The 21,942-nt window shown below is 40.6% G+C and overlaps 1 protein-coding gene across 1 annotated transcript in view; it reads left to right on the top strand.

Moving 5' to 3' along the window:
* Positions 1-4,563: 4,563 nt before the first annotated feature.
* The window catches only part of DOK2 (docking protein 2), an 816,359-nt gene continuing 798,980 nt past the window's right edge, over positions 4,564-21,942 (top strand). The window contains exon 1 of the mRNA XM_044082956.1: positions 4,564-4,702. Within this exon, the coding sequence (XP_043938891.1) occupies positions 4,640-4,702 (63 nt within the window). The 5' untranslated portion in view covers positions 4,564-4,639. The remainder of the gene's footprint in view (positions 4,703-21,942) is intronic.

Below are 21,942 nucleotides of genomic sequence, written 5' to 3'. Positions count from 1 at the left end.
CATACTTCACAGCTACTGGCACTTCCTTCATCCACTTTATATGGGACTGCACTACTGGGGGTTGTCAGCACTTACTACAACAGAGTAACATTTCTTCACTGCAAGGGTACAACAACATTTCTGAGTAACTGGCACATACACACTGCAAGTATTACACCTTTATTATTTACATTAAAACTCTTTTCTACAGGCTCTCTCCTGTATTTGACATTACACTGCATACAGTAGACCTATTCAGGAAATGTTATACCTTTATTGATAGGTTACAAGACTGTTTTACAGGCTCACTCACGTTTTATCTATGACACTGCATGCAGAGATAGTATTCCAGACATGTTTTTGCTTTATTCATGGGTTACTACACTCTATTCCTGCCTATCTGACTTATGATATGTAACAGTACATGCAGATGATTTATTCAGGGAATTAATGTTTTATACTTCACAGCTACTGCCACTTCCTTCATCCACTTCATATGGGACTGCACAACTGTGGGTTGACAGCACCTAATACAACAGTACTATTTATTATTGCAAGGGTACAACAACATTTCAAAGTAAGTGACACAGACACACTCCAAGTTTTATACCTTTATTAATTACATTGAACACTCTTTTCTACAGGCTCTCTCCTTTACTTGTTATTACAGTGCATACAGAAGACATATTCAGGACATATTATACCTTTCTTGATAGGTTACAACACTCTTTTTCAGGCCTGCTCACTTATATGTTATGACAATACATGCAGGGATAGTATTCCAGAATTATTTTAGCTTGATTGGTGGGTTAGTACACTCAATTTCTGGCTCACTGACGTTTGTTATATAACAGTACATGCAGAGGATTTAAACAGGACATTTTATTGCTGTATTATTGGGCTTAAACACTTTTCTCATGCTCACTCACATATATTATGTAACAATACATGCAGAATATTTACTACCCTGCCTGGTGGCGCAGCCTTAGCAGCCTATCTGCATAGGCTTGCTGATTCATAGCGCGAGCAACTGCAGCTGTGGAGTAAATAAAGGGATATTGAGACATACCTATCCATTATTTAGACTATATTAGCTTATCTTACATACTGCATTCCAAGGCTACCTACTTAGTAGTGGGGCATCCCACATTTGACGGGACTCCGGGATCCACTGGTTCAGACGGTCCTGCTTTCGCCTCTTCAGGTCTGCATGGTGGTGACGGACATGCTCACCAGTCCGAGGGACGCCTGTGGCACTGGTGAGTTCATGAGCCAACCAGTTCCAAGCCTCCACCTTATACTCCGTTCCTTGGAACTGGCCCTGCAGGAGTCGAGTCTCATGCCGATGGACTAGGAGCCAAACCATATATCTTGACTCCTCGATGCCCCAGCTTTGCGCTCAAAAGCATGTACCCTCTCCAGCACCAGACATTCTAACTGCAGATGGGAGCTACAATCAGTTATGGCGAGTATTCCCGCCTAAGCGGCTTAAATATGCCGCATTTCCCACACTTTTCTGTGATTGGCCGTTTTTGAATATTCTTGGCTGACTGCAGACATGCTTAGCAAAGGTTAAGCAAACATTTATTACTATATATATGTTAACAGTGGATGTTTATCCTAAGCTGTCGTGGCTTAGTGGTTCAGTACTTTGATTATGGTGCACAGTGTCCTGGGTTCAAACCTTATCATTGCATTTTATTTTACTACTGTCCAGATAAGTTAAGGGGCATGGCTGTGTTTAAGCAACTTTGCTCTACGTTGCTCCACGCTGCCCGACGGTGCGCTGGTTGGCGCGGCACGCACCTCCGCGCAAACCGATTGCGCTGGGTAAAGTGCTATTTAGCTTTGGGCAACTATTTTGCGCTGGGTAAAGCGCGATTTAGCTATGGGCAACTACATTGCGCTGGGTAAAGCGCGAGTTAGCTATGGGCAACTATATTGCGCTGGGTGAAGCGCTGCTTAACTGCGGGCAATTTTATATTGGGATCCTTTAAAATATTTATTTTATTCACTGATACATTGGCCATTTCACTGTTTTTTAGTTGTGTTTAAACATATATGTTGGGTATTATTCCATATACTGATTTAAAAAATAAATACGAAAGGGAGTGGTGGGACTCGAACCGTGAATGCCTCTTCTTTGTGTGAACGCTCTACCATTAAGCTATTGTTATTTGGTGTGATTTGCATAAACATTCTTTCTTATGCTCTTCCATGTGAGAATTGCTAACTGTAGCTAAGCAATTGGCACACCCGCACACACACCCGCAAATACAGGCAGCTATTTTGGGTATTTAAAAAAATTTTTTATGGTTATGTGTTTTAGATGTGTGATGGGGGGTTTACAATATCAGACAGTGAGGTGTTGGCTGCGGGGACATTTGAGCGGTCTCGCTCTTGTTTATTTCCTTTTTTTTTAAATACTTGCAGGGGCGTGGACATTTAGACTGCTCGGCAGTCGGACACGCCCCCTGCTTTCTGCTTTCTTACACGGTCCGTGTAGGACTTACGGTTGGGTCAGCGTGCCCTCATGCATATTCATGGCACGCTGACATCATACTGTTCAACTGCAGCCTCCGAGTAAGACTTATTAAGTCTTACATGGAGGATTCGTGAATCCGGGGGAAAGTGTGCATTTTTAAATCCCTTTATATTTGCCAGATGTCCAGCCTAAAGGGTGTCAAGTTTTTTTTATTTTTAATTTAGAATACAGGACAGTGACTCAATCACAGCTCCGAGTATATGCTATGCTAAGTGTAATGGCACATTACTGAAAAATTAGATATCCTAGACATTCAGCTTGATTTTTTCTATTTTTTTTTTGGTGCTGAGGATTATATTATTTTTAACAGGGATGACTAGATCATAAGAGAACAGCCATTAACTTTTTCAGTTACATATTCCTGCTGTGCTTCTTCATAAACTGCAATATAATAAAAACTTTCTCCTTTTTTGCATGCCCACTTATTGTTTTAACTCTGCTACCTTGTCATTAGTCTATGTGGTTTGGTGAATGTTCTGGAGAGAGAGTGATGTTGCTGAATTAGTATTCACAAAACTGCTGTTCTCTTTTCCTTCCAGGGTATTTAACGTCTTGCTGTTAGTCTGCGCTTGGCAGTTTTCATTTACTGCAACCTGTGTGGACCCACATCTTTAATATAATTGGGACAAAGACTTTATTAGTCAGGTATTGTACAACATTCTTTTGCCTCAATTATATATATAAGACTTTCGGCTTTTCCTGGTTAGGGGTCGCCACAGCGGAACTCCGGTCCACTCATGACTGGCAGCGGATTTTTACGGTGCCGAGTTGCCAGCCTGAAGCCCAACCTTCACCGAAGGCATGCCTATTCATGCTCGCACCTACCTGCATGCCTTTAACGTCACTCAACTGCGGGGAGGACATGCAGACTTCACACAGAAGGCACTCCAGCTGAGAATCGAATGGAAGAACCTCTTGCTGTGAGGCGACAATGCTAACCACTGCTCCACCGCGGCTTCAATTATATATATAAAGGACATTAAAAAAACTGTCACAAGAAAACATTTACATGTGTGATTGCTCAGGGTCTGTTTAAACTTAATTGGTCATAAAACTGAATAAATATGCAAACATCTAAAGGCCTTAGAATGTGGAAAATGGTTACCAGCAAAAGTCTCATACAGAAATGTTCCCAATGTCCAAGCAGATCAGTCCAACCCTGTGACATGGTGACATGAATGTCCCGTACAGCTCTAAGGCAGTTACAGCAGACAGTAAGGGAAGAGGAATGCTGATTAACTTCAATGTGAAGTTCATTCAGCAAAAGGGAACCAGGACTATGTAAGGTGTGCAATTCTCCTAGTACCAAAAAAAAAAAAAAAAAAAAAACAATGAACACTTAAGTCTCTGCAGAGTGCAGCTGATGTAGTTCCATTCAGTGACGTATCAGCTGAACTGCATCAGTGCATTTTGCTGTTGCTGTAATACGGAATTATGCCATGTGAGGCAAACAGCATCCTTCCATGCAGTGTTTCCCTACATCACAACTCAAGTCAGTCAGTTTTGTATTATGCAACTAATAGCTTGATACATGCTGCTTCAGCTATACAGTATGAAAGTAGGCCTAAACCCTGGTTATGGTAATCAGGATTTATGCAGGTGACACTGTTGTACGAAACTGCAAAAGTAAAAGGCTTCCCACATAATATACACCTAATAAATGTATGCAGAGTACTAAAGGGTGATTCTCAAACTGGTGACATTGAATTATAGTTTTCATTTTTTTTTTTGTTTTTAAGCAAGAAGTGTTATTTCTTTCTAAGGTTGCTTATGAGATGCATACTTTTCTAGGGATATATTCAGGGAATGTACACTCAGGGTAATGCTGCATTTTCTGTATTTGTCCATCCACCAAAAGCTGTCTGCCCACGTCAAAGACACTCACTTCGAGACGCAGAGCTGTATCTTCATCAGAGCAGGCATATATAAAAACAAAGACAGGAAGTTCAGCTAGGAAGTAGAAAGAACTGACGTTTGTTTCAAATACCACAGAGCTACAGATATAGCATGCAGACACAGATCAAGATAAGAAACCAACTTTTAATCCTGTGAAGGGTGTGAGAAAGACAGCAAATGCAAGAGCCACGCAAAGTAGAGGATGCTGTTTAGTAAACCATGGAAGAAGCTACAGTGAAGCAGGGTATGCTCTACCTTCAGCAGCAGACAGCATTTGGAAAGGTAATTTCTGATTCTTATACATTTTGAAATGCATTTTAGACTTTTTTAGACAGTTAAGTGAGAGCACTGCCTTAACAGGTGCCTAACAGCCTACTTTTGATTCAACACTGACTAAAGTTGCAATGAGGTAAGGTACTTCAGAGGAATGCGCTTCTTCTGCCTGGATAGCTACAACAGTCAGTCAGACGTTTTTGTTTTTGGTCTGACAGGAAAAAATTGTGCTGTGCTAGTTCACCAGCCCAGAGGCAAAGGTCTGTGCAGTGCGTGTGTGTGTGTGTGTGTGTGTGTGTGTGTGTGTGTGTGTGTGTGTGTGTGTGTGTGTGTGTGTGTGTATGTGTGTGCATGTGGGGGGGGGGGCTTGGGTGCCTGTGCAAATGTATGCTGGGTCACTAGCTCAGAGACAGCAGTAATGTCCATATGCAGGTTGGTTCACCAGCCAAGGGGCAAGTAGAGAGTGTGCAGAAATGTGTGCGCCTGTGTGTAAGAGCTGGTTAGCAGCCCAGGAGAAGTAACTCAGCATATGTGTGCTTTGCCATCAGTTCATGCATGGCAGACATAAGCCACTTAGAACATCCCAATATCACTGGACACTGTGGTGGGGAGCATAGGTGAGATATTCAGGACACAAAAACTGAATTTCAGTAAATTAAAATTTTATTAACTCTTGAATGCAGTGAAGAAATTAAATGTCCACATAATCAATAATACATCACCTGATTCATAGTTCCTTGCTAGAAGTAGTGCAACGCATATATACCTAAATATATATCTACAAACACACAAACATAAACACATACACACGTGTGTTAAGAACTATTCGAGAATAAGTGTCACTATCACAACTTATAATAAGACACCGAAACACACAAAAATGTAAACTGCTTTAACAGGGAACATGGTAAAGCTAAATGTGCACCTTCAACTCAGTCCACTATAGCAGACATACTGGTAACCTGATGGGGTTGGAAGTGGACCACAGACTTAGGAATGGGATAGCTGTTTGTTTGAATTGTATACACAGAGGGTTGTAGTGAGAGGGACACTATCACAAAATAGGAAATTAACTAATGGAATAAAGCCGGAGACTGCCGTGGGTTCAAAACTCTCCAGTGTGTATATTTTAAGCATATCTGTGGATAAGGAGGACAGGATAGACCTCACTGCTGATGACACAAAGATAAATGCAGCAGTGCAGGATGAGGGCAGAGTCTAAGGAATGATAGGAAAAGGCCAAGCATGTGAAAGAAAGGTGGCAGCTGAGGTTCACTGCAAACAAATGCAAAGTACCACAGAGGAACCACCACAGCCTTGCTGGAAGTATCAGTGGAGGGAGTGAAACTGATGGAAGAAAGGCAAAAAGGGATATGAGGGTGTTGAGCACACCTGAATTATACTTTTTGAAACACAGGGAAAGGGCAGTGGTAGCAGACACCAGAATAGAGCCCTAGTCAGACCACCCCTTGAGTATTATATGTAATTCTGGAGGCCATGTAATTAGATGAACATCAAAGTTTTAAAAGGAAACTGAGACTAAAGTTTCCAGAAAGATCTCTAGGATGGAGGGGAAATTATACAACCAGAGGCTATAGGAGGTAGAAGTATTCTCACTTGAGAGCAGAAGAGTCAGGGAATATGACACTGGTGCAGAAGATCATGTCAGGGAAATGTAAGCAGACTGCTCTGAACAGGGAGGACATAAGGGCAAGGAGGGGCAAAGGCAGTAGCCTGCAGGCACTAACAAATCTGTGGATTTCTGAAAGGACCTTTTCAAAGCATGGGCTATTGACCTATAAAATACTACCAGTATGAGTAGTAGAGAAAGATCAATGGGACATGGAAGAGGTGGAAAAAATGATGAGCAGGAAGGGTGGGCTGGAGGGAATATAGAACATTCATAGGCTCATTGATAAGTACTAGGCTAGCTGCCCTTGTGGGTGATTTTAAGGTGACAGACAAACTCTGTACCGTGTGTCTGTAAGGTAAAAACCTTAACCAATATGTCAAGCATATCCTCCCTGCCAACTTCCAATCCAGTGCAATGTTAAATGCACATAAAAGTGCAGAGTAGATGAGCAGCCTGTCTTTTTTTTCCATCAAGCAAATGTGATTTAATATAATTATACTGAATGAGGTGCTGGTGAAAAATGCTGCATTTTGGATAGTTAACTGTGAAAGGGAGGCTAATTTAAGCCTGGTAATGAATAATATTGAGCTAAGCTACAACAATCAGTGATGTGCCAGTTCTTAAATGGACACTGGCAATATCATTATGTCAGCTATATATTCTGTTAGTTTACTTAATTTAAACAGTTTAGAAGGTGTAATTGTTTGTTCTTATCATTTATCTAAACATAATTATCAACGTATTATAATCCTGAGCATTCTATGTCATCTTAGGTTTACAATGTCACTTCTAAATGTATTGTTACTTTTTCATGTGCATTATTTTTTTATGTATCACAATTTGTTCTTCATACATCATTGCTGTTCATGTTTACTACAGATCTTAGTTGTTTTGCACTGGACCTCTCAACTGTCCCTGATTTTCTGGGACGTCCCTGATTCTGACTCATATTTTAGCTCTGTCCCTCTTAATCCCTCCTAAAACTGGTGACCTTTGGAGGAAAGTTGGTGAATTAAACTTAATGAATAATGGCAATAATTAAGAGTTGTAGATTTCTTTTACCTCACAAAATGTATATTATTCATATGCTGTGATTCTGTGAATGTCTCAAGTTAATAGCACAAATATTTTAAAAGTGTCCCCGATTGTCCCTGAATTTTTCTGGCTTTGTCCCTGATTCTGTTGAAATTTATCCCTGATTGGTTGAGAGGTAAACAGTTGTTTTGCTCGTGTGGAGCCTTTCTCCCTGGGCCTCTGCTGAAAATGGGCCTGTGTCCAGTCGGAATTTCCCGGTAAACAAATGTAAATAAATAAATAAATATTTTGGTAAGTGTGTGGGCAGGCTAAGGAGTTAGCTATGGTTAAGGAGAAGGGTAGTTTGGGCTTATAATATGAAAACGTGAAAGATGTTACACTTCAAGGGAGAGGAGTGTTGAAAGATTAATAATAGAAATGGTAGCCATACGATGCAGAGCTGAGCCAGTGCTAGGGAAATGTTGTGAATGAGACAAAACTAAAAACCAGGGCATGAAAAAATGGTTGAATGAAGAAGAGCCAAGATCCACGTCTCATAAGAGTAGACATATATAATGAACTACAAAATGAAATAAATTCTCTGAATACATAACTGGAGGAGGTCTATGAACTAGGATATGTTTACTGGTTACTTAAAGAGTATAGCGACCTATGAAGTGAGATAAGTTCACCAGTTAGTTAGATGATTTACTGCCTTAAGAAGATATTCAATTAGTTTTATACAGTGATTCAAAGGCAGTGTAAATTTCCCTTAATACAGTAAACGAACATGAAGTAATATCCAGTCTGGAATGAAGACAGAAAGAAATGGTGGAGTAAAATTGGAAGGAAATGTTGATTAGAATGGCACTATTTAACAAGTGGGTGTAGTCTGAAATGGTTGCGGTTTATGACCGGAAGATTTGGGAGAATGGAATAATAGGTTTTGTGGAAGACAGACGTAGATACACAGGAACAATGGGTAGAAAATAGAAGGGAGACTGAAAAAGCACTATTCTAAAAATACTATAAAAGTCAGAAAAGCACAGTGGGGTCTCATTATGTAAATAAAAAAACAAAGTCAGTAGACTGGGACTGACAATGTAAAGTCAAGCATCTCATATGCTAGGGTAAGGAACAAAGGAACCTGGAAAAGTAATGTAAGAACGTGACAGTGAAAGCTGCAATATTAAAATGTGAATAAAAGCAGTCTGGGGTTCATAGGTTGGTACTAGGCTATCAGCCCTAGGGCCTACACAAGCCTAGCCATAACAATTCCCTGAGGGTGGTACAAGATATGGGTGAGAGGTAGACTTTAGATGTACTGCATTGGAAACAGTGAAACAGAAATGATGATATATAAACAAGTAGGAGCAAAACAGGTACAAAATAAGGTCAATTACACAGCATGTAGGGGAAAGTACATAAAATTAACTGCAGATGTGATTGTTACAAGTTTCACTAACATCTAGATAATCATTGAAAGTGGACGGTGTCTATACAAATTATTAGTTTATGAGCTTCAGTTTGAAGATTTAACACGTGGTCACTAAACGCATGTATATATATTTTAGAGGCCAAGTGGATGTAATAAAGTACAAATAAACAAGAAGAGTTGCTGCTTGTAAAACAATTTCCTCATCTCTCATTTTATCATACTGTCTACTTCTGAGATATGTTCTGGATTAAATGTAGAACTGGCTATAAATTCTGACCAGTCCAGAAAATACTGCTGTTTTTAACATACTGCATTCTTCTGCTTCTTCCTCAACAGAGGGTCTTGACTACTTTCTTTTCTCAATGGAAACTCAAATTTTGATCTGCAAAGCCACCATTACAGACAAGTTGTTATAAAAGCACTGTTGAAAACAATGGATGCATCACTGACATTCTCTTAGAAAACTTATGTTAATATTTTTGAAAATGCTGTGCATTTACATGTTCTCCATCAATAATGACCTAGAGCAATATTGTTCTTTTTGTTATTTAATTTATGTTAACCCATACTAAGAATATCAGGTTTACCATGGAGATGATGCACATTTAATTCTCGTTAAATTTCTTCCATGGAGAAGATGCACATTTAGGAAACTAAGCGATATCTGAAGGCAGGTAGTACAGGAATTAATGCTTTGCAGGAAATTATAAAAGTTGGTCTTGTAATAAACTCAAGTCAGAGGACCTATAAAGTGCTTATCCGAAAACATTTTGTGCTAGTTAAGAGAGATAATGAAGGTGTTGTCCACTTACTAGAAAGGCTCACCCAGACTCTGCTACACTTTGCTGTGAAGGATAGGTTAGTTTGCTTTTTATTTGTTGTATTTTGTATTACTTTATTGCCTTTTTATATTTTGAATACTGTGGTTTGTTTTCTTTACCTTGTGTTTTACTTGCATTCTGCTTTTAACTGCATATTAAAACTTCAAAAGAGACCACAGCTCTGGCTCTTGTGAGTCAGGCAAAAATTTTTTCTCCACCCTCTCACCTGCTTACTGTTGTGTTCTTAAATACCACTGTCTTTCTAGTTGCCTGCCTCTTATCTTAATTTGACCATATATCTTATTTCCTCTCTGCTTTCACTGGCTTGTGTGAGTAAGCACAAAATTATCATTTTGTGGAATCACTCCCCTTCAACTATTTAAATTTATTGGCCATCTTACTGTATTCCATAGTACCAGAATACAAAAGTGACCACCCCCTTTCAATCTATCTTGCTGTTTTAAAAATAGTGACTCTCCAATAAAACTTAACTTTTTAGACAGGTAAAACTTAAGTTACCTACATTCACATCTAACTTATCTAGTGCACACTGCAGTGTTTAGGATAAACCATTTTTTTCATCTTACCTTTAAGCATCACTGTGACTAGAACTTGCTCTAATACCTGCTGGAAAGCACTAGTAAGCCTTAACCTGATACAAACACTCAACTCTCCTTGTTAATAAGGAGAAATTAATTGTATGCACTAAACAGCCTATGCTTGCAAAGCACCTTGCTAAGGCAAGGGAAAACAGCTCCTGTACTTTAGAAAAAAAGCACCAAATCAGGCATGTCCAAGGGTCAGCTTCCGGTGATTTCTCCTGTCCACCTGGTGAATCTGGGCATACAGGGGCAATGCAGCAATTGCCTCATGTACACAGACAACCCTGTCCTCCTACCACCCAACACTACAACCTGTGAGACAGGCACTTACATAGCCAAACTGGAAGCAAAGCTTTCTCCACCCAAGATTGTACTAGACAGTCAAGAGGAGAAGGTTAACACCCGCACTACACCTTAAGCAACACACAGCCCTTCTAAACCCACACCACCAATACCCACACATAGCAACACTAAACCCATATATGTGGAGGCCCTTAACAGTAACCTGCCCAAGCAACAAGGACCTCTGAAGCTGAAATGCAAACACCAATCACAACCAAAGTGTCACATAGCTCACAACACTAGTGTGCCACCCAGCAACAGCCCCTAAGGCAAGACAACATACCTAACACTTTAGCCATAGGTGACTCTATAGTCAGGCACACTGATGTCCCACTCACCAGGCTGAACAAGGAGAAAATTACAGTCAGCTGCCTGTCGGGTACCAGGATCCGCCACATAACCCATGCACTCAAGTAACTCCACAACAAGTACAAATATGACTCTGTCATTGTCCATGTTGGAGTGAATGACTTGAGACGTACCTCCCTGGACTACATGAAAAGAGACATGGAGGAGCTCTTGGATCATGTGGCCCAGGCAGGTATGACCCTAGCCCTGAGTAGCATCCTGGCTTCGCCCAGAATTATACCACAATATAAGGACAAAATGATTGACTTCAACAATTGGCTAAGCTTCTGGTGTCATTCAAAGGGGATCCAGTATCTGTCTTGCTGGGACGACATGATCGACAAACCACGATGCTTCGCCAGAGATGGTCTGTACCTGTTGCCCCTGGGATTCAGATTACTGGCTAAGGCTTTTGCACCCCCTATAGTGCCTTTTTTAGGCAAAGTTCAAAGGACAAAACCACCACCATAACAGGTACAGGCATGCAAATTCTGAAGGTAATGCTACTCAATGCTAGAAGTTTAAACCTCAAAATGCACTCTGTCAGGGCACTCCTAAAATGGAGAACATTGATATCTGTGTAGTAACTGAGACCTGGTTCAAGGCTCCAGAGAGCACCCCTGCAATACCAGGCTACAACTCTTACCACACTTTTCGGCCACCAAACCAGGACCGAAATACTTAAGGTGGAGGAGTGTCCATATTCACCAAGGATATTCACACCCAAGCTAGCTGCCCAACACAATGCGTATGAAATTCTTCAGGTGCAACTAACACTAGGGAAGACTGCAATCCAAACTGTAACTTGCTACAGATCCCTCACCATGCCCCAAGATTCTCACTACACCTTTCTAGACATACCGGAAAATATTAAGATACAATCAAACACACTAATACTGGGTGATTTCAACTACCCTGCCATTAACTGGGAAAACTACTCGTGTACCAACACCTTTGCCCACTGGTTCTTGGAATTCATAAATTCCAACACCCTGGATCAACTAATCCATAGTCCCACTAGGAGCTCCAATATCGTAGACCTGGTCATTACCAACATGGGAAATCGATGCTCCACACCTATGGTCACCCCCTCGTTGATCAGGTCTGACCATAAGCTAATCACCCTAACATCCACATCCCACCCCCATCTCCCAGTAAGGAAACTTCCATTAAAACTTCTCCAAAGCCAACTTTATGCTATTCAGGTCAGAAGTGACAAAATTCATGATACCCATGCAGACAGGAACTGAAAGTTCAATTGCTGAATCCTACACTAAGGCACTGTATGAGCACATCCACTCATGCATGAATCATGCCATCCCAAATAGAACCAAGATGCTCTCCTCCAAAAAAAGGAAGCCAATCTGGTGGTCCCCTGCCATAAACAAACTTTACAACAAATTGAAGAAACTGTTGCAGAAAAGAGGAAAATCCCAGGATGCAAAAAACTCCCTTACCAGCCTCAGTCAGAAGCTGAGATCCCTCATAAAATCCTCTAAAGCTAGTTACGAAAATAAAATTGCCAAAGATTCCAATGACACCCACAAGGCATTCTATAGCTATGTCAAGAATCTAAATGGCAATGCTCAGATCTGCTCTGAGCTACAACAGAATGGCATTAAATATACTGATCCCAAGGATATTGGCAATATCCTGGCAGATCACTTCAGTGCCAACTTCACCACCCTCTCACCCCCTAAACGGCCCATCTCAATACTGGAAGATTGCCAAATTCCGGTAATAATGGCCACACAGGTAAAAAACGTACTCTCCAAAGCTAAGAATACAGCATCCATGGGACCAGATGACATCCCAGGCTGTGTACTACATGAACTACAAAATGAACTGGCACCTCACCTAAGTGTCATGTTTAATCATAGCCTCACCTCAGGCTTTGTGCCCACTGAGTGACACACAGCTACAGTTATCCCACTCCACAAGGGGGATCCACCCTGGATCACGGAAACAACCGCCCCATCAGTCTTATGAGCCTGATCTGCAAGGCCATGGAGCGTATTATCATGGAACTTATAAACAAAGACATTGGCAACCTTCAAACACTGGGCCCCACCCAGTTTGGGTTCGTGAAGGGCCGATCTTGTCTCCTGAACCTGACTGACTTCTTCGAATCAGTCTCCAGAGCCTTGGACGAGGGCAAGGAAGTCCAAACAGCCTATCTAGACCTCGCCAATGCCTTTGACACCATCCCCCACTCTAGAATCATAGACAGACATACTAAGCTGGGCATTAATCCCTACATCACTCGATGGGTTGTCAACTGGCTTATTGACAGAACCCAAAATGTAAAAGAAGACGACTCCAAATCTAGCTCCAGACAAGTGACAAGTGGAGTACCTTAGGGTTCAGTCCTGGGACCGCTCTTGTTTGGCATCTACTTCTCTAAGTACAGGCCAACACTAAGGGACTATGGCTAACAAAGTTCGCAGATGACTGCAAACTGGCAGCCATTATTGAATCCCCAAATTATGTGGATACTCTACAAAAGGGCCTTACAGAAACAGATGCTTGGTGCCAGAGCTATGGGCTCAAGCTCAATGCCAAGAAATGTATAGTTATCCCCTTTGGGAAAAAAAAACATGTTCCTGTGAATTACCACATAGGTGGCAGTACACTAAACACCGAAAGTGTGATAAGAGACTTAGGGACACAGGTGGACAGTGGTCTCACCTTCGATAACGACTTTGCCACAACAGTCAGGAAATCCTTCTATGTGGCACATCTCATCACTAAGGGCTTTTCATCCAGAAAAAAGGAGGTCATTGTCCCACTGTACTCATCTCTCATTAGACCCATTATAGAATACAACGCCCCATTTAGTATGTACCTGCAACAACTGGAAAGGCTGCAGAAATACCTCACTACAAGAATAACAGGCCTAAAGCAGATGTCCTACACTGACTGCCTTAAAAAACTCCAGCTATACTCTGTTGCATATCGTCTACTCAAAGGCGATCTCTGCTTAACATACAAGGCCATGTCAAACCCAGAGCTGATGGACATGCTACACTTAAAGAAATCCCAATCCCTCAGAGCCACATGCTCCAGGGGTCTAAACCTTGTTATCACAATGAACAAAACATGCCGGAGGGATAGGTTCCTGACCCAGAGACTCCCCAGACTCTGGAATAGACTGCCCATACATGTCAAGCAGAGCACCTCTTTGACCCTCTTCAAAAGGAACCTTGACAACTGGATGGGAGAAAGGAAATTCACCCCGGGGATCACATCAGTCGCCCTGCTAGATAGGGGTCCAGGGAAATAAATAGTGTGGGAAGAAATAGTCAGGGAATTGTTATGGCTAGGCTTGTATAGGCCCTAGGGCCGATAGCCTAGTACTAACCTATGAACCTATGAAAGATGGCAATGGAGATCAATGAGTGTGTGTGTGGAACAGAACACTGCAGGCAATGTTGTTGTCTTTTCCCGGTTAGGGGTCACCACAGCAGAACTCTGGTCTGCTAATGATTGGCAGTAGATTTTTCTTTTTATGGTGCCAAGTTGCCAGCCTGATGCCCAACCTTCAGCGAAGGCACGCCCATTCACACATGTCTTTCAGAGGCCACTCAACCGCGAGGAAGACATGCAGGCTCCACACAGAAGGCACTCTAGCCGAGAATCGAACAGAAGTACCTCTTGCTGTGAGGCATCAACACTACTGCTGTACCACCGTGGCTTTTATTTAAAAAAAAACATAGTTTTACTGTATATATCCAACCAAGATATGAAACAGCAGCACTTATTGGCATTTTAGCTTAAAAATAAAACAAAAAAAAAAGTACTTCCTCGCTTCTGAGTTCCAAATTAAAACACAGAAAATAACTCTTTGGCTTTTAGTTCCACAAAACAGTACCTTTCTAGTACTGTTACAATTCAGATAACCCCTCCAGGAAACAGATTGCTACAGAGTGTAAGTCTCACCTAGGTCTCAATTCCAGATTCTTGTCACATAAACTCTCCTTGGTACCCCCTCCATGATTTAGGTCTGACTGGTTCTAAACACTCCACACATCGGGATACTCCCTTTCAAATGATCCTCAACAAGAAGAAGTAAATTCTTGAAGGCCTTGGGACTGGGAGTAATTTTACAGTACGGTAATTGGCAAGTTACCAAATAATAGACTATTTTCCCAGCTAATTGTTGTGAGAATGTTCTCACATATCATACTACAGCACATATTTAAAGAAACATTATTCAATCTCTCAGTCCAGCATGCTATTTATTTATTTATTTGTTTGTTTGCTTTTGTTGACAGGAAAAGTCTGACTGTGTGGAAAACCCCTTTTCAGTGGAGGCTTGGAGAGAAAGGTTTCACAAGTTACAGTCAGAAAGTAACATACATGCATCAGTGCGAAAACAAAAACATTGACAAGTTACATATGAATGCTCAACATATAAACAGTAAAATTCTGATACACACAATACAATTATATAATAAGGTAGATTCATTTTCCAATACTACTGATACTGCATTGCAGCAAAAAGGGGGGGGGTCTGTATTCCTAAATGTGCTGTTCTTCGGATGACCTATTAAACCAAGGTCCCATCTGCCTGAGTTAGTGGTAGTTCAGGTGGATGTAAAAGATCCCACAGCACATATTAAAAATAGTAGTAGGACGTTCACCGGTCCTCTGGCCAAATTTCTCCTAGTCAGTATAAATACCAATAAATCCCCTGAAAAGTGGTCATTGGCTTCATGGGGCTAACCCAGTCAAAGTGTAGCTAAACTAATACAAATAAAATAAAAGAAAACACATTCAAAGGGAGATCAATATGTAAACTGAAACAAAGTTTAGCCTCACAGTATTTTATAATAAGACAGTGGTAAACTGAACTTCCATAGCAATGTAAAGGTACAGTTTATGTGGCCGAGTAGATGTAATAGTATAAGACAATACAGAACGTTACCAGCCAAGTGGTCATCTTAGAGTGAGATGAGATAGAGTGGATAAAGATAGTTTAGGGGGGATAGCCAGGTGAAGTGCATGAGTGTGAGGTTGGCATAATGGTTAAGGTGTTTACCTTGCAGACACAAAGTGCAGGGTTTGATTCTCACATGGGGCAATTGGCTAGGCTTAAAATGGCCCAAAAGGGCAGTTAGCCTAGTACTAATGAATAAACATATATATAAATAAGCAAAGCCATAAGACTTTTGTCTGTTTCAATTGTAAATCAAAGGATTTCGGGTTAAGTTCAATTGTATGACATGGGAATGGAAATCTAAACTTGAGAGATGTGAGGGTATTACAGCGATTCACCTGCAGTATTGTTTGATTTAACTGGGAACAGTAAGAATTTGTCAGTAGAGTGAAGAGTCCTAGAAGGTTGGATAATATTTTTTAGTGTTTGGCATTTCCAGTTTGGAAACTTAGACTGTGAACACTTTTTTAACTGTAGAAATATTATATAATGAGCAATTTAAACCAATGTATCTGTTTTTGTACCATGCAGCGATGGGATCAATAAGGTATACCAGCTGCAAATTTAGCTATTTTTGTCATAGCATTTTTCTAGCATGGTTATTTGGGTAGCTTGCATGTTGACAAATACAGGAGCATTGCATTGGGGGGGGGGGGTTACAGTAAAGTAGAGGCATTGGCTTGTCTAGTGTCTAGCCTGGTCAATTAGGTAAGGTTTGGCTGGATACAGGGTGCCATGTTGCAGTTGTGTGGTGTTCAAATTTCATGTTAAATTTTGGTTTATTCAGAAGAAGTAATGGTGAAGAGAGGTTTGCTGCTACAGTATTGTTTAAGTGTGATCAGAATAATTTTAGTCTTCTTGGGGTTTTGCATTAACTGAGAAGTACGAAACCATGTTTCAATGGAGTGTTTGGATTTGAAGCTGTAAGCTTTTGGCACTTCAGATGACTAAAGGATCATCAGTATACCGAACGTACTGAAAAATGGTTCTGTCGCTTTGGGATACAAAAATAAAAAAGCATGTATAGCTTGTAAAATGGGACGATATATAATATGATATTCTGAAAATATGGTCTAAAACTATTCACATTCATTAATACTTAGAGCATGAATTGCACTTAGGAAATATTTGCTGGTAATGACAGGTTTCAACATTTTGTGCTCAGTCTGTTTTTTCTACCTCATATCTGCCTTAGATGCCAAAAAAGGTGTTTTTGCCTATTGACTGTGAACTGCTTCTGGTGGGAAAGTTATGTAAGAACTTACCATAACAGTGAATGTCTGAGAAGATCATTATTGCAGTATTGCCTACGTATGGGAAGTATTCTGGAAAGGATACCAAACGTCCAGCCAGTATACCAAAGCACTCTTGTGCTGGATGTCCAACGTGTAACCTAAGTGTGAGAAAAATCTACACATAAAGGACTTTTGTAGCCCCAGATCAGGGGAAAAACAGACAAAAAAGGGAGATGAAACTAAGACATGTCAGCAAGAGGGTGTATGTACTAGGTTCACCTTGGCCAAGAAAGAATTAAATATAAAAGAAAAAAGTAGGAAAGGAGAGAAAGTGTCAATACTGCAACAGCGATCTACTCGGGCATCTACTGTTATGGTAAGTTCTTACACAACTGTACTATGTCCTTCATTAGATCACTATTACCCACATAAAGGAAGATTCCCAAAGCTGTTTAGAATATCTGGGTGAAGGACTGAGGATTGGCAATGGACTCTAGCATTCATTTGACGACTTATCTAGTGAGACCATTTTCATATCTCTTGACTGTCCAGATTTTCACAGAATATCTCTATTTTTGCCTGATATTTTTGTTCTGTTCCTCATTTGTGGTTTTCTGGCACATTATTGAAGATGAAAGTCACTAAATAATGACAGACATTTGAATTTTGAACTTCATATCCTTCAGGAAATGCATGCTAACACAAGTCATTTTATTCTATCAATTTTGTATGTTTATAAAAGCAATATTTAAAATCTGTCTCTATTTTTGGGCCTTTATCCCCCCATTATTTTTGGCTTTGTTATGAGGATGTTAGCTTGGTTCTGAACTTGGAAAGGGCATCAGTTTTACAGTGTTTTGTAAAGGTGTGAGTGAAAGATAAAAAGGCTGCTTCTAAAATGGATTTTCAGTCCACACCCTTGAAACAGGCACCAGAAGAAGCAACAATTCTGATAGAATGAGCTCTCATCCTGCATGGAAGGGATTTCTGTAAAAGGAACAACAGACGGAAATAACTAAGGACATCCAACTGGAGCTGGTCTGTTTATAAAAAGGATAACCTGTTGTTTTAATCCTGAAAATAGATAAATAGTTTATCAAATTTTCTAATAGCATTAGTTTGTCTAGATAAAATCAGAGCTGTCTGTAACATCTACGGAATGCAGAATTCTTTCCCCCCTTATTTTGAGGATTGGAGAGGAAAGTAAGTAAGTTAATAGACTGATTTACGGACATTTCATTGACAACTTTAGGCATTAAAGAAGAATTAGCCCTAAGGAGTGAAAGATGAGCAAAGAATACATAAAAGGATACCAAATACAAAATTACCCTAGGACTCCTCCTGTGCTCTAATGGACAGAGGCAGCTCCTAAATGCTTTATCCCATGCATGGGTCCCCTCACATTATCTATGGTATGATCCCAGTTATTCTAATTAGGGGTAATATATAATTATCTACCATGGGATGGGTAAGATCAGTCTCTAGGAAAATAGGATAGGTTAATTCAAGCATAAAAAGGGAAAATGGCTAATCTTAAAATGGTCCTCAATGGCAACTAACCTAGGTACTTACCTATGAACCTATAAGAAGTAGAAGTCATAAAAGTGTGCAACTCAAAAACTCCTTTTGATGAAGTGATGGACTCCAGCAAGGCAATGTTCCAAGTATAAAGTTTTAGACTGGAAGGACAGGCCAGCTGAAAAGGAGGGAGAGTCAACTTTTCCAAGACATAATGCAGATACAAAGGAGGAGGAATAGATTTTCTTGATGGCCTAATGTAAAGGATACCTTTTAGAAACTGTCTGACCTCAAAACATGCAGAAAGAGGTGGATCCAAAGGCAATTAGGCAGAGATAGCTAACTAATGTGCTTTAAATAAAAGAGTCCTGCTTTTTCTTTTGTCACTAAATAGAAAATATCTTCCATTTAAAAATACTAAATTTTCTTGTAGCAGGTTCTCTAGTCTCCTCTAAAACCTGAAGCTCATCCTCAGAAAATGGCTACCTGACTGATGAGAAAGTCTGTCCTGTAGGGTAACTTCTGATGATTGCCCTTGGCCAGGTTGAAAAGAAAGATGAATCAATGTTGCCTGGGCCAAAAGGGTGTCACCAACAGCATCTTTGTGTTGTCTTTCTTGATTTTGAGAAGGAGTGTCAGACTCAGAGGAAGCTGGAAAACATAAAGGAATTTCCATTCCCATGAGATCAATATGCTATCCAATCTTCAAATTTATGGGCATGGAACTCTGGAGGACCACAGTCTGAGCGGCCTGTTCAGAGAGGAGACAAATACATCTATTTGGGGAGTTCCCTACTAATGGATTATCTGCAGGTAGACCTCATTGTTTATCATCAATTCATGAGGGTCTGCCTTGTATCTGCTCAGGTCATCTTTCACGGCATTCATCTCTGATATAACATAAACTGCCTGAAAGAAGATGGTGTGTTGCATTGCTATCTCCCACGTTGTCATGGTTATGTCAGCAGAGATAAGATTCTTTCCTCCCTATTTGTTTTTATATCACATTACAGTTGGATTGTCATGGGGGTTTGGAGAGTTGCTGGAGACCAGTGGTGCAAAAAATGATTAGCCAGGATCAGGACTCTCATTTCCTTGACACTTATATTGTTGTTATTGGCCTGCCTTGACCATACACCATGGACTTTTATGCTCATAAAGCATTCTCCCCGTGCCATGTCTGAAGCATCTGTGGAAACTTCCTGGCAAGGAAAGGGAACCAGAAATGGCATATCTGGATTGAGTGGTTGATCCACCAAAGGAATTTATTCTTTATGAAGTGCAACAGAAGAATTGAGAAGTCTGCAGATGGCAGGGTTGTGCTCAAATGGACTTGAGATATCACTGATTCTTCCTTATGTGGAGTCTGGAAAAAGACATTCTTTGTATGGCTGAAGGCAAGTATCCCATGGCCTTTGATTACTCTCTCTCTCTTGCAGATGTCATTTCTAAGGGGGGAAGAGGAGACTGGAAATAAGAAACTGCATCTTATCCTGTGGAAAAAATTGCTATATTGGAGACAGCATTCAGATGACAACCTACGAAAGACAGATCCTGGGAAGATAGAAAGAGAAGAAAAAGGTCCATTATGAATCTGAGATATTGTAGAAATGTATCTCTTAAAGGGGCCTAAGGGTAGATATCTAGACACTGGAGCCTGCAGAATGCTATGACAGGGGCTAGGTGTTTGATTAATACATTTGGAGCCGTAGAAAGCCCAAAGGGCAACGCAGAGAATTGAAAATAAAACCATAATGCCCAAAATCGTAAATATTTTCTGTAACCTGGATGAATGAAGATATAAAGAAAGGCATCCTTAAAGTTCAAGGTAATCCTGAAAAATGGAGGAAGGACAACTGGTAGACAAATTTGCAGAGACAGCATCTTGAATTTTGGCACTATTAAGAAGGTGATGAGGACTCATAAATCCAGAATGGGTGTCCAGATGCCCTCCATTCTTGGGGCCAGACAGAGTCTTGGAAAAAAAAAACTATTTTCTGCTGGGGGGGGGGGCTAGTTCTATAGTTCCCTGATGGAGCAAGTATTGCAGAATGCATAAAACTAGGTGTTCCTGGTTTGGAGGCACTTGTGGTATACTGGAATGGGTTGGAGGAAGAAATCAGGTTAGTTTGTAGCCTTTCTCGATAATGCTGAGGAACCATTAATCTGAAGTTATAAATTTCAACAATGGAAGGGAGTGAGAAAGCTTCCTTGAGAGAGAAAGAGGGGACTGGTCAAGGTGGAGAGGGGCACTACGGCTGACAGTCACAAACTGGCTGATTGTGTCAGGAAATGTACCCTTAGGTCCACTAAAGTCTGATTTGGATTTCTGTTGGAACTTCTTTTTATTGAATTTTTTACATTTCTGAGATTTCTCGGTCCTTTCAAAAAATGATCCAGCCTGGGAAGAACAGTTTCTGTGGATTTTGGGATTGGAGAAAGAAATATCTGCTTAAAATTCAGCAAAATTTTACCTTTTTTCTGTAGATTCTTGAATATATCAGCAACTGCAGGCCCCAAGAGCTTTTCCCTGTCCACATCAGCATCCAGTAATCTAGATTTGGGGTTTTCTTCTAAAGGCTAAAACCTTAACCAAGAGTACCTCCTTAAAATAGACCCAGGAGCAACAGCATTTGCAACATTATAACTGCATTTAATGTGTGCGACTACTTGAGTAGACAGCTTAGTTGGTAGAGCATATGACTCTTAATCGTAGGGTCATGTGTTTGAGACACACATTGGGCAAGTTCCTTTTGCCAAGAGTGATTAGCTAGGCAGGTAGGGTTCTGGTTTGTAGTGTAAGCATAGCTGACAGCTGTAGCTTTGAATCTATCTTCTTCCTGTTTGTCTTCATTAACTCTCATGTGTTCACAGTAGTGAGAATGACACATCAATGACTAAATATGCAAAATGTGATACTGTATTGTATGTCAATGCTTAAGGGAGAGTTCTGTTACTACATGCTAGGACAGAAGTGCTAAAGGGGGAAAGTCTGTTACTGCATACTAGGCAAGGGGTGTTTAAGGAAGAGGTATGTTACTGCATGCTAAGACAGGCGTGGTTAAGGGAGAGTTCTGTTGCTGCATGCTTGGACAGGAGTGCTTAAGGGTGAGGTCTGTTACGGTATTCTAGGACAGGAGTGTTTAAGGAAGAGATCTGTTACTGCATGCTAGGACAGAAGTGTATAAGGAAGAGGTATGTTACTGCATGCTAGGACAGGAGTGTATAAGGGAGAGGTTTATTACTGCAGGATAGAAATGGAGTGCTGGATGCCCTTGTTTCCTCTTGCTTTCTTCCTGTCTGTTCCAAATCTTCTTCACCAGATTGCTTCTCCTTTTCTGCATGTGCTCAAACCACTG

Source organism: Protopterus annectens, chromosome 9.part0, assembly GCF_019279795.1.
Source record: "Protopterus annectens isolate FY-2018-M chromosome 9.part0, PAN1.0, whole genome shotgun sequence".
Taxonomy (NCBI): domain Eukaryota; kingdom Metazoa; phylum Chordata; order Ceratodontiformes; family Protopteridae; genus Protopterus; species Protopterus annectens.
Note: the sequence above shows the minus strand (reverse complement) of the source record. Positions and strands in the feature narration are given on the sequence as shown.